General features: G+C 42.5%; 1 protein-coding gene across 6 annotated transcripts in view; it reads left to right on the top strand.

Moving 5' to 3' along the window:
• The window catches only part of LOC124212992 (neuropeptide CCHamide-2 receptor), a 175,902-nt gene extending 162,222 nt beyond the window's left edge, over positions 1 to 13,680 (top strand). For all 6 annotated transcript variants that reach the window (XM_069133482.1, XM_046614225.2, XM_046614133.1 and 3 more), the window contains 6 exons: positions 3,273 to 3,524; positions 4,291 to 4,439; positions 5,652 to 5,851; positions 7,166 to 7,347; positions 11,078 to 11,292; positions 12,038 to 13,680. In XM_069133482.1, coding sequence (XP_068989583.1) covers positions 3,273 to 3,524; positions 4,291 to 4,439; positions 5,652 to 5,851; positions 7,166 to 7,347; positions 11,078 to 11,292; positions 12,038 to 12,227 — 1,188 coding nt within the window. In that variant the 3' untranslated portion in view covers positions 12,228 to 13,680. The remainder of the gene's footprint in view (positions 1 to 3,272; positions 3,525 to 4,290; positions 4,440 to 5,651; positions 5,852 to 7,165; positions 7,348 to 11,077; positions 11,293 to 12,037) is intronic.
• The last annotated feature ends 3,319 nt before the right edge of the window (positions 13,681 to 16,999 follow it).

Below are 16,999 nucleotides of genomic sequence, written 5' to 3'. Positions count from 1 at the left end.
GTGTCACTTTAATTGATTATATTACAATATATATATATATATATATATATATATATATATATATATATATATAATATATATATATATAATTGATTATATTACAATATATATATATATATATATATATATATATATATATATTATATATTATATAATAATAATATATTATTATTATTATTATTATTATTATTATTATTATTATTATTATTATATTCTTTGTATTTCTAACGGTATTACGCTAATCTTCCTCGCCGCTCTCGCGGAAGACCATTATCCGATTTGTAAGTTATCCTCTTTTTCCGAGTTATCCTCAGGGAAACGCGTCAGGCCTTTGTGAGCAAGCACAGTTCTTTCGCTCTATCTCCACCTCCTATGCTATATGCGGTGACATAATATTTTAAACGAAACGTCCACGCGAAACTTTTTCATTCTTCTCAAATCGGATAAATAACGAAACGCTCTAATGTAAACCCGTTTTAGCGATAAGCTTTCGAATAAGCTACATTGATGGTGAAGTTTCAAATCGTAGCTGCCGTTGGTCGATAAATCAAATTGAGAGATCGCTGAATTGAGCGTGATAATGCAGAAAAAAGGTAAATCAATTCGGCAGGAAATATGAAAAAAAAAAAAAAAAAACGTTCTTGAATAGCCTACATGCCGCGTATTTGTAGATACATATGTACGCACTTCTGGCATTCTCATTTCGTCCGAAACTCGAAAGTAAACAGCGTAACTCGATTGAGTTCCGACAAAAATACCAACCGAAAAACGGAGCATAAAACAAATAATGATTCGAAAGATACGAGGAATGTGTATGTTTATTTTTCAAACGAATCAAATCGAAAAACGATCACAGACGTTTTCGGCAGATGCGGAATGAAAGCAGGTATTCTGTATACGGCAATGGACCAAGTACAATTGAGTTGTTCCTACCAATGGGCCTTGTGATTGCAAAAACAACTTTCATATTCAGGCAACTAGATCGTCACGTACTATTGTATACATATAAGTACGAATTTCAACAGTCAATTGTCGCTTTCGTCAGTCAACGATCTTTTACCATCTCAACCGCAAGTCATGCTAGGTAACGATTTAAAAAAAATTGTTATGGGAACGGTATATTTTCACTCTTCCGCGAAAATAACTAGACTATAAGATATTCCCATTTATACGCGTTGAAGAAGTGAGTCTTATTTGGGCAAATTACACTCGTCACTGTTGATACAATTATCAGTATAAGAGTTTCTTATGGGGGTTTCCTTCCCCTCGCGCATCATCGCGCATCATCGCGCATCACGACGAATAAACGTATAACTTAGGTATAGTGTATCAAGGTACGTGGCGATGCCGCTACGGTAAGTCGGGCAAAGCCACTCGAAGAGTGAAACATTTTGCATGGCGGTGAATAAAATGTGAAAGAGACTTAAAACGAAGGTGGGAAGAATAAATAAAACATGATATGCGGCGGGTCGGGAGGAAGCTCGTCCCGGAGGGATAAGTAGATCCAAGCGTTCTTGATTGCTCTCCCTAGGGAACTCAGCCAAATCTACTACAGTACTACCGATGGTAGAGGTTTCATTCCTAACGTCCCTGCAACTCTTCTTTACGTATGTATACATATACATATATGTTATAGGTTTAATATATATGCATACATATATATATATATGTATGTATAAACCTATAATACCGACGCGTTTTTAAAACCAGCCAACGACTCGCAACACGCGTCTGCAACTGCTGACGACGCTTTAAACCCCGTCGATCGCATGGGGGATGAAAATAGGAGGCAATTTGCATCCGGCATTTTTGCCTTACCGGAGTGCTGAAATCCAATTAGGAATCCGGCCGAGTGAAACGTGGCGCGAGTTACGCCGATGCTTACGATTAGACGCGTATCTGCTGCCCCGCGATAGGAAACTTCTCATTGTCGGAGTTGTGCTTATACGGCGTGAAAACTACTCGAACCTTTTACTACTCGGGAGGTGGACCTTTTAGTGCCGCCCTCAGTCCTACGCCCTACAAAGTGGTTTTACATCCTGCCGACAATTTTCCCACAAACTCGTACCGAAGCGTCAAAACCCTCGTAAACCCCATATAAATTTTCCAGCTTGACCGCACGGTAGAGACAATTTTACGACGTAGGTGCATATGCGAAAAAGATTGAAGGTAGAAGAAATTTTCGTCGGGGGATCATGTATTCATACGAGGATGCGGAAGCCGGTGTTACTCGATATTCTTACGAGAATCGCAGTAAATATTCCCTTCCGTAAGCAGAGAGGTATTCCTGGAAATTTCTACCAACTACCTTCCCACCATTTGACCCTTCGCTCAACCTTCTCGTGGAATATTCAAGAGCCACGTACAAAGTGGTCCGCTTCGCTTGTTGGCTCGCGTTTCACCCCAAATCATGAACGCAAAAAGAGTAATTCATGAACAAGCATCGAAGCAGAAGCTGAAAGACAAATACACACCGAATTAAAAGTTGATCGATTGGCATTCTTCAGTTCCTTTCGCTGCAAGAATGACCCTCAGATTCTCGAGCTAGATAAATCCTTCGTATTTAAGATCACTTATCACACTAAATATTAGACCACTCAATCTCATATCCTATTTCGGGCCGTAATTGCCTACACACTTTTTCTCCAAGTGTGGTGAATTAATACCCTATTATTTCTACCCCGCGTCAACACTGATCGTCAGTATTTACGTTAATGTTCGAAATGGCTGCATTCGGCGTAGGAAAGTGATAAAGCAAAAAATAAGCCAATTGAACCGAAAATTAGTTCCAAGTAGGAGCTGGTCTAGAAAAGAAATGTTAATTTAGTAACACTTGACCCCGAGATAAATACAGTTGAATCCATTTTATCTGTAATTCGTGTGTGCGTCGTTGAATATTTTCCAACGCAAGCTTTCTAACGCATGACTGGAAACGCCGTTGCAAAACCGTTTTGACGGATCTGTAGAAAGGCAGCGTTGGGTGAATTACGCATATCGCTGGTTATATTTCCGTAACGATTTATCATCGAGATTTTCGTCATTTCATCAATATCCGTTCGCCAAAACGTCAGCCTTTTCGGCCTGCCAATTGAGATCATGCATATGCGACCAGGTCACGAATCGCGGGTGGATGAAATATGATTCTTTCCCAAGCATCTATGTCCGCCTCACGCGAAGATGCGCTGTGATCGAGTTTACTTTCATATATACGATACTGTATTCTGAGAGATGACTAAGGATTGCGTGAAGAAAAAGCGTCTCTCGTGTTTCAGATGTTCAGTGTGAATTACACCGTGAACACGACACCATTGGTGACCTACGAATTTGACCCGGAAGACGATGAGAACATATACGTGCCGTACAGCCAGCGACCGGAAACGTACATCGTCCCCGTGGTCTTCCTCGTGATTCTGGTTGTCGGTGTTGCCGGGAACGGAGCTCTGGTCCTGACTCTCCTCCGCCACGCGAACATGCGGAATGTTCCCAACACTTACGTCCTCTCCTTGGCGCTGGGCGACCTTTTGGTGAGTCGACCTGGTGTAAACATTTTAATAGGTCTGCGTAAGGGCGACATCAAGCAGCGACTGCGACGGACACCCCGTCGAGTTTCATCGTGCAGGCGAGGGAAAAAAGGGAAAAATGGCAAAAATGCATCACGAGTGTGTTAAGTCTTCGCAGTTTGACAGGTCACGTCGCCAATGGGTGTTTGGGGTGAAAGAGGGGCCGTCTCGATTGTTTCGACTGAGTACAAATCCATGTAAGTGAACCATTGGGAGGAAGAAGAAAAAAAATAAGAAGAAGTAGAGGAAGAACAACGGGGGTAGGATCGATTGGTGCAGAGCGTTTCTTACTCGTTACATCCTTCAGCCGAGTCAAATCACCAAGCTGCAGATGCCAGGACAAAATAATACCTGGCCAATAGCCAGAGGTTTTTTTTCCCATGTGTGTGTGCGCGCGCTTCTTTTCTTCATGGTGCATTAGCCAAGCTCACAGGGCAGACCCGACGCTGCCTTTACAACGACGGTCATTTTCCGGAAGTTAGCGCGGAGGTCGAGGCTCCATAAACTGCTGGCCTGGACAAAGACGACGCTCGAGGGACGCGAAAGGACGAGTTTTGTCAAGGAATGCAAAGTAGTCAACAAGTTAAAAGGACCTGCACGTACCGCCTCGCGGAAACCGGGTCCACCTCTTATCCCCGTATACAAACGCAATTCCCGATAGTAAATTATTCCATTTCTTGTCTCGGCAGGACGCGTTGACATATCTTTTCATCCCTTTCAATTCTCACAGGTTATAGTTACGTGTGTACCCTTCACGTCGATCGTCTACACGGTTGAATCCTGGCCGTGGGGATTGGCTGTCTGCAAATTGTCGGAATGCGCCAAGGACATCTCAATCGGCGTTTCGGTCTTCACGTTGACGGCACTTTCGGCAGAGAGGTATAGAAATTGAACACTTTTATCTTAGTTATATTGAATAGATCGTAGAACGTTGATTACCCGGAAACTCAGACCGTATGTTTGATGCCGGGGTAATTAATGCCGGAGCTTCAACGTCGAGTCTTTACTCGATTTGAATATTCCACCTTACTTCTCCACGCATTTATGCGATCAAGGTTAGGTGTGCATGTACTCCAGTCTATAAGATTTAACGCTATTTCCAAATACTTTTACAAGAGCTTATACTGTTGCTGAGAATTGGAATTGACGATCAGTGTGCTGGTATTGAATTTAATTCACCCGTCATGCGGCTCTCCGAATCTAATTCATCGCAACGCCAATTAAAAGCTCTCTTATATTACGGTTCGCATCTGAGAGAAACCGAGTTTTTTTCTTATTTGAATTGAAACGGACGTAGAATGCAAGATAAACCGATTAGTCAAAGTAACGTGAAAATTGGATTCTCGATTGCAGAATGGCCATTGAGCGATTATAATTTCGTCCTTAGAGTAATGAATTTCTTTCAAAATGTGTCTTCGATTACTAGATGCAATCTAGTTTCCTGTCCGCGTTTAAAATGGATCACCATCACCGGTAAATCAGTGCCGATGTAATATAGGGCTGCCAGCCAATTGTTAGCCTTTAGCCTATTTGTCCCGCGACTTCCGCGGCTTATAGCCGTTACTTATAGCTATGCTATATTACCGAACTGCGAAAGTCTGTTACTTGTTGTTTAAAAACAAGTTTTCCCAATACTTAAGCACTCGGTCGCAGCTGCAGGCAGTAAAGTAGTCAGCCTACGTTAGTCCCGTTCTCAGTTATAACGAGGAAAAGATTAATTAACTTCCGTGAACGTGGCTTCGGGGCAGAGGCAAATAATTAAATTACACAGAGCTTCAGGATCTGAAGTTTTCTCAAGCTGCAGCGGCCCGCTCAATTCGGACCAACTCAAATCTTGCACGACGTGCGTGGCAACTTATAATACTTCATTTGCAAACGGATACAGTCGGCATTGACAAACCGCGAGAGATGAGAAAGCCGCCTATTAAATTGCATGCTCGTGCGGGAAAGCCAGTGGAACAGGCTTGAGAATTCTTTGATCCCAGGATTTCGATTTAATTGGTTTGTACATTATGTAACGGTGAAGTAGATTTTGTTTGTTTTTCGTCTCTCAAAATTGAGTTCACCCGGATGTTCAAACGGATGTTTCAGGTACTGCGCCATCGTTAATCCTATACGAAGGCACGTGGCAGGCTTGAGCGCAAAGCCGCTGACCATTCTGACAGCCAGTCTGATCTGGGTCTTTGCCAGCGTTCTGGCGATGCCCTCCGCCTTCTTCTCCTACGTCCCCGAAGTCGAGCTGCAGATAAACCACAGTATACTGATCTGCAGCCCCTTCCCCGAAGAATTTGGTAAGCCAAGCTGAAATCCCTCGTTTTTTTTAGAAATACTCGATGGAAACTGGCAAATATGCAGGAGCGGTGGATGCCAAACATGCATGGAAAGGCGTACGCGCTTTGTTCCGGGAATTTGGTATGCTTGAGGTTTTGTTTGAAGCACCGCAAACTCGGTCGAGATTTCCTCGTGCTGCCACAATTAAGGCCACTGACGATCCGCAGAAGTCCCGAAAGTCGAAGTCGATTTGAGCCAGAGGGAACCAGGTTAGACACATTTTTTCATTTGCTTGCACGAGCCGTATCAAAGCCACCCGATCTCGATCGCTCTTCGATTTTTCATATTTCTATGGCCAGAAATCCATTGGGATTTGAAACTCGTCGGGTGAAATTTAAGGTCTTCCTTTTTAAGGAGAATTTCCCTTTCACAGATTCAAACTTACCCCGGTGCACCTAGGGTTAGTAGACAAATGGTTTCAATTTCTTCTGCGTTGTTCTCACTTCTTTGGCTCGTATTTTCGGCTCCAAGCCAACGAATGGCACCCGACTTTATCGAGGGATCCAGATACCGTTACGCAACGTTTTTCATTTAACGTTAGTCGAGACGTACGTTAGTTATTTGTATAGGGTGATCGAACCCTCGGACCAGCTTTCCACGTTGGCTATACTTCCTCCGAGTTCCAATTTCTAACTTCAAACAATTTGTCTGGGATACTTCAAGTATTTTCAACCCGACGAGTAATCGATTTCAGACTTTTTACGCCGTAAAAGTTTGATACCTCGCGCCTATGGATAAAGTGAATTTAATGGAAACGAGCTCTTTATTCTAAGAATCAAATTTCCTGTCTTCATTTTCATCATAAAAGAGGGAAAAATGAATAGCAGGTACGAGTGACCTTCGTCTTTCTGAACCGAAAGAGAAAATTACCGTAATGCTGAAAACGAGTAAGAAACAAAAACAATCGCGTGAATGGCAGGTGATTTAAACAGCTGGGTTCACGAGATACTGCAAAACTTGAGATAGCAATCAGCCAGTTATCAAAATCGTTTTACCGCTTCGATAGGCGGAAGGAGGTAAGACATGGTCGGGAATGATTTCGTCGGTCATAAGTTGAGGTTCGAGTTAATTTAAACTCCACTATTTCCTAATTACCGAATATCCGTCAGCCTGAAGTTTAACGAACGGCTGTAGCAGTAAGAACAACATTAACCCCTGGTAACATCGAACTTTCGCTCAATATACACACGCAACCGGAACTAAGCTCGGTAAGACCTTATGGTGTGAAAAAATGTGAAGAAAATAAAAGCGTTAATGAAATCGTCGCTGTGCAGGGGAGAAATACAAGAAGGGCGTCGTGCTGTTCAAATTCCTCGCATACTACGCTATCCCCCTCTGCATCATCGCCGGATTCTACCTTGGGATGGCACGTCACCTTGAACTGTCGACGAGAAATGTGCCTGGAGAATTTCCCGGCGCGCCTCATCACTGCGGGCAAATCCGAGCTCGTAAGAAGGTGAGTTTTTAGCAAATAGAGGAAGCGCCGTAAGCCGTAAAGTGTCTTTCATTCTGCCTGCAAGCTTTCCGAACGCATTAAAATCGTCTATCGATTCGCCCCAGTAATATGCTAAAAAGTCACGTGGCACGTGCCGTCTCACATCACTCGAGGATAATTTATTCGATTTCTCATCAACGGTTAAACGTCTGATAATCGTGTAGAAACTGACACTTATCATTATCCCGAAATTCAGCTCACGATCAGCGCTATTAGATTCGGTGAAAAGGATGGATTTTGGGTCGCGAGATTCTAGGGAATTTCTGTTGGCTCATAAAAGCGTCAGGAGTCGGAAAGCGCTTGCATTAGCATATCCATTCCACGGCAAATTTACGAGGATTCAAGTCATGACGCAATGATATTTCGTGTCAGCAATCGGAAATAAAAGAAGCGGTGATGTAAACGCGATTCTTCCAGCGATGAACTTGCAGCGTTCATTTTTTTTAATACTATTAGCCCTCAGCTCTCAGGCTCTAAGAGATTCCGTTGTCAAGCGAAGTTACCGCGATGGAAAACCAATATTCACCCGTTAATAAAGGTGAAACTTGTTTTAATTTCTCCTCAGCCGCGCCACGGTAGCGTAGCCCTCATCAATCTCTGGGAGTTTCTAATTTTTTTAATATCAAGATTTAACGCCTTTCCCCCCCCCCCCCCGGTTTATGATTCTTTACCAAGTCGCGTTCGTCGCGTTTTGCCATCCCTTTTGTCTACCGACATGCTCGACCTTTTTCACGTAGCTTTGACGGCCCAGAAAAATCGTATTATATTTGAAACAAACCGGAGAAACGGTCTCTTCGCGATATTTCTCATCACCGTGAAAAGGGAAGAGTCTGTCGGTTTGTCTGACAAACTTCCGCGATGATGTCGAAAACGGCCCAGAAAGAAATTTGAAAATGATAGCATTTGGCAGCCAAATGAAAAAGTTTTGAAAGCAGACAAAAAAATTATATATTTTTATGAACATAAATATACTAACTGGAAAAAACATGGTCGTTCATTTGGAACAGTAGTAAGGAGGAAAAAGTTTATGTTTGCTGATGAAACATTGAAAATCGATTCATTTCCAGTAAAGTTCCAATTAAACGGGACATGGCAATTTTTCATGTCCATCGTTTGATTGTAAAATCAAGCAAGTTTCAAATTTTTTTATCTAGGCCTTTCCCAAATCATCGTGAGAGTTTGTCGGATAGACCGATATCGAAACCAACATATTTCGAAAAACTCGTTTTTCAGATTCTAGAGGTTCGGAAACGTAAAGATTCGTTGAAATTAGAAAAATTGATCTTCGACCGAAACCAATACTCTTCTCATACCACTAAAGGTGATGAAAAGTTAAACACAAATAATTTTATACTTCGATACTTGAATACATATGGTCATACTAACGCGCTCGAGCTTTCACTAGAGTTCCGCCAATTTTCCCAACTTCAGGAATATTCCACCGCCTTTTTAACAGAGCCATTTATATTTTCATTCGCGCATTTGCGATTCGGGACCCTAGTTGCGGGCGTAAATGCATTATCCAACCGGTAACTGGATAACAAATTGCCCGGAGGACGCAAACGTAAGAGCCTGGGGGGCGGTGGATGCTTTTTCGTTAACAGTTTTTACCGTCGAGACGCTTTACGCCCGGCGCGGGCGGTTTTTAACTTTTCACAATTTGAATATAACGAGAAACTGCCCTTTGCGGCAAACGTGACTATAATGTAGACACTCGGCTCGAGGAAAATTTCAAAAAGCCTCTACTGTCTTCCGATGATTCATTACGACCGGGAAATGCATTTTCCGCAATAGCAAGCGTACCCGAAGTCTCTGGTAAACGCGAGATTTCCGTTGTCGTACGTAGTAAAATCCGTTATCCCGCAGGCGTTGTTCGCACAAGTTTGTTCTTCGTAGTTGAATTACTGCTAAAGTAAACACATCGAGAAGTCAAGAAAAAAAAGACCCCTCCTAATTCTATCCTGTCTTATTCATTGTCTATTTTGGATTTTGTTCCAAGCCTACGGGCTTGATTGTAATTGATTGGTTGGATTGATGGTGGTTGATTCTCGAAGGTAATTTAATCTCTGTTTCTTGCAATCTTGTTGAATTCTATTTGATACACTATTGGACACATTAGCAAATGCAAACTGATAATACGTATCAATTACTTCTATTACGAACCAATACGTCGTGCAGGTAACTCTAGTTTCGTGTTCCTTTTCAACCAAATATCTGCGTGTAGTCTATTCCTGTCACCCTTGCGAATGACAACGGTTTCATTTACCGCGGTACTATTGTTTACCGATTATCCGGTAAACTGATCCTAATTCACAACATGCTAAATTCTTGGTACGGAGACCGTAATACCCACCAGCTTTTTAATAGTACAGACCAAGCACCAAGCCCCAAAATGTAGAATGGAAACCTGCAGGGTATGAATATAATTTGGCCTGTTCACCGATACTTTGAAAAATCTATATAATAATACAGTATTAATTTCAACTTTTTCGAAGGTAGCTTCACTAGAAATACACCACGTCCAATCACGAATAACTTTACGGTGTAATAATTTTCGTGTTAATTAAAACTCAGAGGAAAACGCCACGCGTTGTTATACATTGTATACCCATTTAATTCCGCATTGTGCTGTTGACCTCGTTCCTCATCCAGGATGCAAGTAGCGGCGACGGAAGGGATGATTATAGGTATAACCTCACGTAGTCGGCATTTCCCCGTGTGGCTGCAAACAAGATGAGTCCAAAGTTGTTAATTCGCGTATCGCGGATGCAGCATGGTGAAAGTCCTGAGTTCCAGGAGGGCTGAGTAGAGGATAATTAACAGGATGTTGAAGTTACTCACCAGCTACTTACGTGAATCGTGGGCGTGTTTGAAGAGCTGCTTCAGGTTCGTTCGCATTCTAAGGGGGGAAACATTGTTTGACGCGTAAACATCATCATCGAAAACAATCCACTTTTTTGTAAGGTATGTCCTCCGAGATCAATTATTTGTCGTGTGCGGGGCAAGGGAGGGAATGGACCAGCGAACATCATTACGCGTCCGCGGACCGTCTTAAGATGTTTAATAAAAATTAATAATAATCGAGAAAGGCCGAGCAAGATTGCTTTCAATGTAACAGCAAATTAGCAGAGAATTGAGAGCACTTAATTCCAGTCTTGCTTGATTTCCGTAATACTCGTTGTTTAAGCATTTTTTACCCGTCCTCTGCTGTAATATAACAACGAAGTTTTTTGACAAAGAAAATTTACATCCCGTGAAAGAGTGACGGCCTTTTTCCAACTGCATAGACGCGACGCGTTCGAAGATTCTACCATCGTCTCTGATTCCTCGCCTTTTTCATTTTCCTCCCTTTTTATGTTATACGCGTCGTCGTGAAGGGGAGACAAACTTGCTGAGAGAATAGAGTAAAGTATACATTCATCCAACTTGTTTGCCTGATTAGTTTTTCCGGCAATATTCTCCGCAGCAAACAGCCGGGAATGGAAATAGAACCGTCTCGATCCTAGCGAGGTCCTGATTTCCTGTTTCACTAGAGAATGCGGAGGCATTCGGCGTCTCCGAGTCAAATGAGTGGGCGTAATCAGTATTATGGAGTGTTGATGCAACCTCGTCCCTGCAGATTCACCGTCAATTCCCAGAATCTACCGACGCTATCGGGACGGGAGAATTTACCGACAAGGTCTGATTCCAGGTCGGAAAAATGGTCATCTCCTTTGTGATCATCTTCATCGTCTGCTTTCTACCCTACCACACCTTCATGCTGTGGTTTCACTTTTACCCGCTCTCACGCGAGGTATACGACGAGTTTTGGCACACGTTTCGCATCATTGGCTTCTGCCTAAGCTTCATCAACAGTTGCATCAATCCTATTGCCCTATACTGCGTCAGTGGTGCTTTCCGAAAAAGGTGAGCATTAATGTTTTTTTTCCTGTGATCACTTTTCACCAGCTTACAGTCCCTAACTCGCGGAAAAGGGGATCCTTGCGGTAAAAAATTATACCGCAAGTTTTTATACAATATACGATGGGAGGATATCGATCAATGAAATGCAAAAGCGGTTCTTGGATGATTTATATTCGAAAAGAAGATGTAAAAATTAATGGAATCTAATGGAATAGAATATTGACTTATAACCCTTCTTCCGACCATCAAGGTTCAAGACACGATCCAGGATAAATCAACGCTCTGGCCGACGGACGTGAAATGAATAAGTTAACTTTATTCACAACTTTATTATTAATAATTCACAGGGAATTGCAGACAGGAGTTCGATCCACTCGATTTCCACTTCGGGGTTGACAGCTTCTTTATTATTTCACGAAATCTTTTACAAATCAGTGCCGAATTTCCGTTTCAATAAGCTAAATCCTCGATCCATTGGGTGTTTTAACTAACAACGAGGAAAAAAGTTAACACACTCTCTCGCCTTCCCGCTACCAAATGCCACTCGAAATCTCACCCTGAACGGTTCCTGATAAGGTACAAGCGGTGTTTTGTCAATGCGCGAAAACACCGAGGAGACACCATTTTTTGGCTGCTCTCCAAAAAAAGGGTATAAGTCAATTTGGTCCCCTCTTTCAACGAGTTCAACTCCTAGCGGAATGACTTCTCTCCCCCGTTGAAGAGAATAACAGCTCTTCTCCGCTAACAGGTTCAACGAATATCTGTGCTGCTGCGTTCCTTCGTCGAGGCGTCGCAGTCGCAGCGGCGGGCAATATCCTCGAACAAGGGGAGGCGCGAGCACCGTATGCGAGACGAGCTTCAACTCTACGTGCAGACGTCACACACAGGAATTCAATTCGACGACTCTTTACAACCTGGGGAACGATAAGCCGACCTGAGGACGCCTTCGGCCACTGCTGGCTCCTCTTCCGAAAGTCACTTTCGACGTACCGGAAAATAAGGGACGCAGTGGTCAGCCTGCCTTGAACTTTCCGCAAAACAACTTTTGATTACGCGACGCGACGGGATCTTCGTTTGGTGAAGCCGAACTTGAAGTCGATTCGCCGCCTTGCATCGACCAGGCAGACGAGGGGAGGATCGTCGTAGGGCGGGTGACGATCAGCCGGTACAAGTTACTTTCTGAAAATTGATATTAAATAACAGTCGAGAACCGAGAAGAAGAAGAAACACGTGTGTCACACGACCATCTCATTTCCATCTTGTCTTTTTACAATCTCGATAGTTATACTTTAAGTAAACCGATGTTTTTACCTTCAATATATGTGTATAATATGTCATGCTTATTCGATAATTGTAACGTAAACAACGGTCTCAACTCAAGTTTTCATCATTATAGAAAGACTAAAACACGTCGAGCTTGATAAATATACGTCGTATGTTACATAATAATTCTACAGCGTCCATGTGTATCGTGTATATACAGTAAGCAACATTCAACACTTGACCAAATAATAGAGCACTAAAAAATAATTGCATTGGAGGGTAAAAAAGTTAGAGGTGTTTCAGTGTTGAAATTGTGGGTAAATGTTTATCAACGATAAGAACTTGCGAAACATATCTAATCACGTGTATGTATGTATGCATGTATGTATGTATGACATATTACGTAATAGAGAAATGGCTGTTTCACGTTCAAATTTTGTCTATATTCGTGGATTAAAGTTGAATTCTGTATGTCGATGTATAAATTGATAGTTTATATGAGTGTAAGTAAAATAATAAATTTATATAAATTCGCGTTATTCTATAATAAATTAGCTCAGAATGATAACGATTTTAACGTGCTTATACGGCGAATCACGTTATTATTTCAAATTTGAGAATCATTTATGTGTACGTGTACCATGCGAGCGCATGAGAGATAAGCTTATCGCTGTAACGTGTGATATCTATCCAGCTCAAGAAATGCACAGGGTGGAGCGTGAAATATGTTATACAAGGTATCGCGTACCGCGAGATGTAAGTGTAAAATTACTGTTCAACAAAAATACACACACACACACACACACACACACACACACACACATATATATATATATATATTTCAGTCGTTGCAAATAGGTAAATCAACTATTACTGACTGTAATTTTATCAACAATTGAAGTGAATGGGGTGTCAAAAAGTGTCACTAAATCAAATATTGTACATATAGGTATCGTAAACGTGTAAATGTCATAGGTATATATTACATTCCAAGCTTAATGCAAATGTAAAGGGGAAAAGATCTGCTTCAATCAAATTATTGTTAACTAATAATAAATACTAACACATAAAAGGAAAAAAAATCACACTACGCTGAATTCGCACGGTGCGGTGTAGTATCGTAGAATCGTTCGGAATGTATAAAAACAAATCTATAAATAAATTCTAAGATTTCGAGTAAACTGTTACACGATAAGAATTTTCTTATCTTAATCTAGATTCTAGCATATAAACATTAATTTATTCTGTCTAGTATAAACCTGATGTTATTTTTATGCTTCTCTCTCTCTCCCTCTAACGAGATATCCTTTTTTCAACTCTGTTCAGCGTCCCCTTGACAGTTCAAATCGTCGCCGTTATACGCGAAAGCCGTATCTAAATTCTAAACGATCGTCACGACTGTCGAGTCGTTACATTGATCTCCGTAATATAAAACTAGGCCAAGATTTTGCAGCGATCTGTGCTATTCGCTCAGCGCGCCTAAATCGCGAAGGATCCACTGATGAAAATAGCAGCGCTTCCGCGACATGACTATTAAAGGCATATTACGCATCCCTCTCGTCTAAGGATCACAACCATAACCTGCACATGCTGCTAAAGGGTTGATGAGAAGATCGTATAGTTGATCCTGTGTAAATTTCCCCGCTTACGCTTGATTATAATCACCAGACAAGACGACGTGCGGAATACAAGTTTGAACGGATGTTATATATAGACTAGAGTTGAACGTCGACGGGGGAAAGACGAGCTTTAAACTGATTCGCCGAATGGTTTAATCGCGTACTTCTTTCTGCATTCATACCTAAACGGTCCTTTTTTCATAGGTACATATCTGTTCGTGATTACGCAACAACGTGTAACGCCAAGTCGTGTTCATTACGCAATTACATGCAGGCACGATAAGACGCGCCTGCATAAACCTTCGCATAATCTGCTTATAAACACCGCGTTTATAGTGGAGCAGATGCGGTATAATCTTATTATTCAGGATGTGTTGCGATGACAACAGATCGATAAGCAACTCTCGACATCAAGACGGGTAACCTGGATGGGTAGGCATATCCACGATGTTAGAATAATCTTAATAGCTGTGTGGCTTCGAGCGGAAGCTGCCTCCCTCACGGTTGGCGCAGGTACTTTTATTCATCCTTGAAGACTGAGCGTATCGTTATCGTTACAACGACATAGACGGTGGGTATTACATGTATAACATAACTATACATGTACATACATATATATATATAACCGGGAACGGTACAAGCGACACTTGTTTTCCCAAGCTGTCGCACTTCGAACGGTCCTCCGGAGTGCCGAACAGTAGATTAGTTTGAACAACTGCGACTGCTTCTCGATGTGCTTTTGTGTCCGTGTTCTCCGTTCGCTGGTTGCGCACCGCTCGAAACTTCCACGGGAGAAATTGATCGCAGGGTTCGATTCGACCATCGGCGATACAGGCTCGCGGACGTCGAAAAGGCCCTCGGAATCGTGTTGCGAAATCATAATTCGCCAAAGTTAATTTCTTATTCCAGCACCGTCGAACGTGGGAAAATAATTGGCATTCCGGGGGCTGAACGGGTCACACGTCTATAATGCTGCATGGTTCGTCGTTATCTCGGGGAAACAGGCGTGCATGCACACGCGCAGCATCGTCGTCGGCCTCGTTACCGCCAGCGAGTATGTCAGCCGTGTGAATCCCAGCTGGTTGGAGGTTATCGTGAATGGTATCACTCAGCGGCAGCTAGGCGATCCTCGTTGGAAAAGAAGAAGCCCCGCATTTACCGTCATAATCAATTACCCGCGCCACACGTTGCGAAAATACAGAATCTCTACCCAATTCTGTATAGCTATGTTTTTAAACAGCGACGGGATTTACGCTTAAGCGAAACAGTGCACAATTATTCCTAGGTCATCCCCTTGAATTTCTCGGGACTCGGATACCGGCCGCGAAGGGAACGATGGACTACGACTCTGGCATGAAAATGGGAATAAAAAGTTTTATTTACGAATTGTCGAGGAATTAATCATGTGCACGCCCGTTTTTTTGGGGGGAAAAAATATATCCAATCCCTGTAACCGGAAACGTATTTACGCGTTATGCTTTCTGGGTCAAAACTCAATTAGTTACGCGTGCGTGTGCAAAAATGCCCTGCAGGAACCAGCTGTAGAATCGAATATACGGTGTTTGTCGTTCTCGTACTTCTCAGGGATTCATATTTCAAATATATGAATATGTATGTATATATATGTAACTGCGGGGGCAGAATAGGCGCGTAAACCAGAATCGATATTCGATTCGTTCAACGTTAAATGAGGCCCGCATCATTTGCTTTTGCAAATAAAAATACCCCATTTTCCAGACAACTTCTTCGCGTCGCGTCGCGTCGACTCGCCGAAGCTTTAAGACCCAATAAGATATATGCGTCTCGGTTGAGATGAAGAGATGCTCGCGAATCTAGACTTATGCAATCGAACTATGCAGGATGTAGATGCTCGTACCGTGTCACGTAGAAGTCCGCACTTGGCCTGCGAAGTGGCAAACATCGGGGTAACGTACAATATGGATATTGCGCCACTTGGGGCAATAAACCGCCAAGTCACGACCTGATCCAATATCCGCGACGCTCCGAGCAAGTCCGCCGTCACCGTGCAGGGGAGGAAATACATCCCATGAAATATCCACACCCTGCAGTATAAGATGTGCATGATAGCCGGCCTGGGGGCGAGGATTTTTGGTGAATTTAATAAAAAGTAAAATCGAGATGAAACAAATCGCGCAGAGTCTTCGTGTCATCGAGGTTACGAAACTTAATATTATACCCAGCCCTCTCTGTGACCAGACGTCAATACCCTCTCATATTTTTCCAGATCCCTTTTCCGACCCGTCGATGGTTTCCTCGTCGATCCGTGGAACAGTCATAAACTCATCGCAGACTTTGTCGTTGTAGTTTCGTTGGGCGGGCGGGAAAAACTTGGGAAAAAGGGAAAAGTTGGACAATCTTCAAATCTACTTCACCGCACGGTTGACGGCCGATAAAAACGTGATAAGCCAGGCGTCTCGCGGCTCGCGGAGCACGAAAAATATGAAGACATCAGCCGAGTAGTTCGCCGTATACAAAGGGTATACGATGCTGCTTGTTTTTCATCCCTAAACAAGAGCGACGGAATTAATGACCTGAGAGAAGCAAACGACCCTTTTCAATTTATTATTCAAATTTTTACTTAAATCGTATTCCATCTTCTCTGTCGGTTCCACGAGCGATGTTCAACTTTAATGGATTCCAGTTTTTTAAACGTTTCAAGACTGCCACGCGTATAATTAATACACTTACGCGTGATTGCATTTAAAAATGATTCTTCCCACGCAAGGGTTTCATACTCTTTCCATGAGCGTTCGCATATAGTAAATCGTTCCTGGAATCGCATAGCTAGTACATCCATTTTGCTTTAT

Source organism: Neodiprion pinetum, chromosome 1, assembly GCF_021155775.2.
Source record: "Neodiprion pinetum isolate iyNeoPine1 chromosome 1, iyNeoPine1.2, whole genome shotgun sequence".
Taxonomy (NCBI): Eukaryota; Metazoa; Arthropoda; class Insecta; order Hymenoptera; family Diprionidae; genus Neodiprion; species Neodiprion pinetum.
The sequence above is the reverse complement of the archived record's forward strand: the minus strand, read 5'-3'. Positions and strand labels throughout refer to the sequence as shown.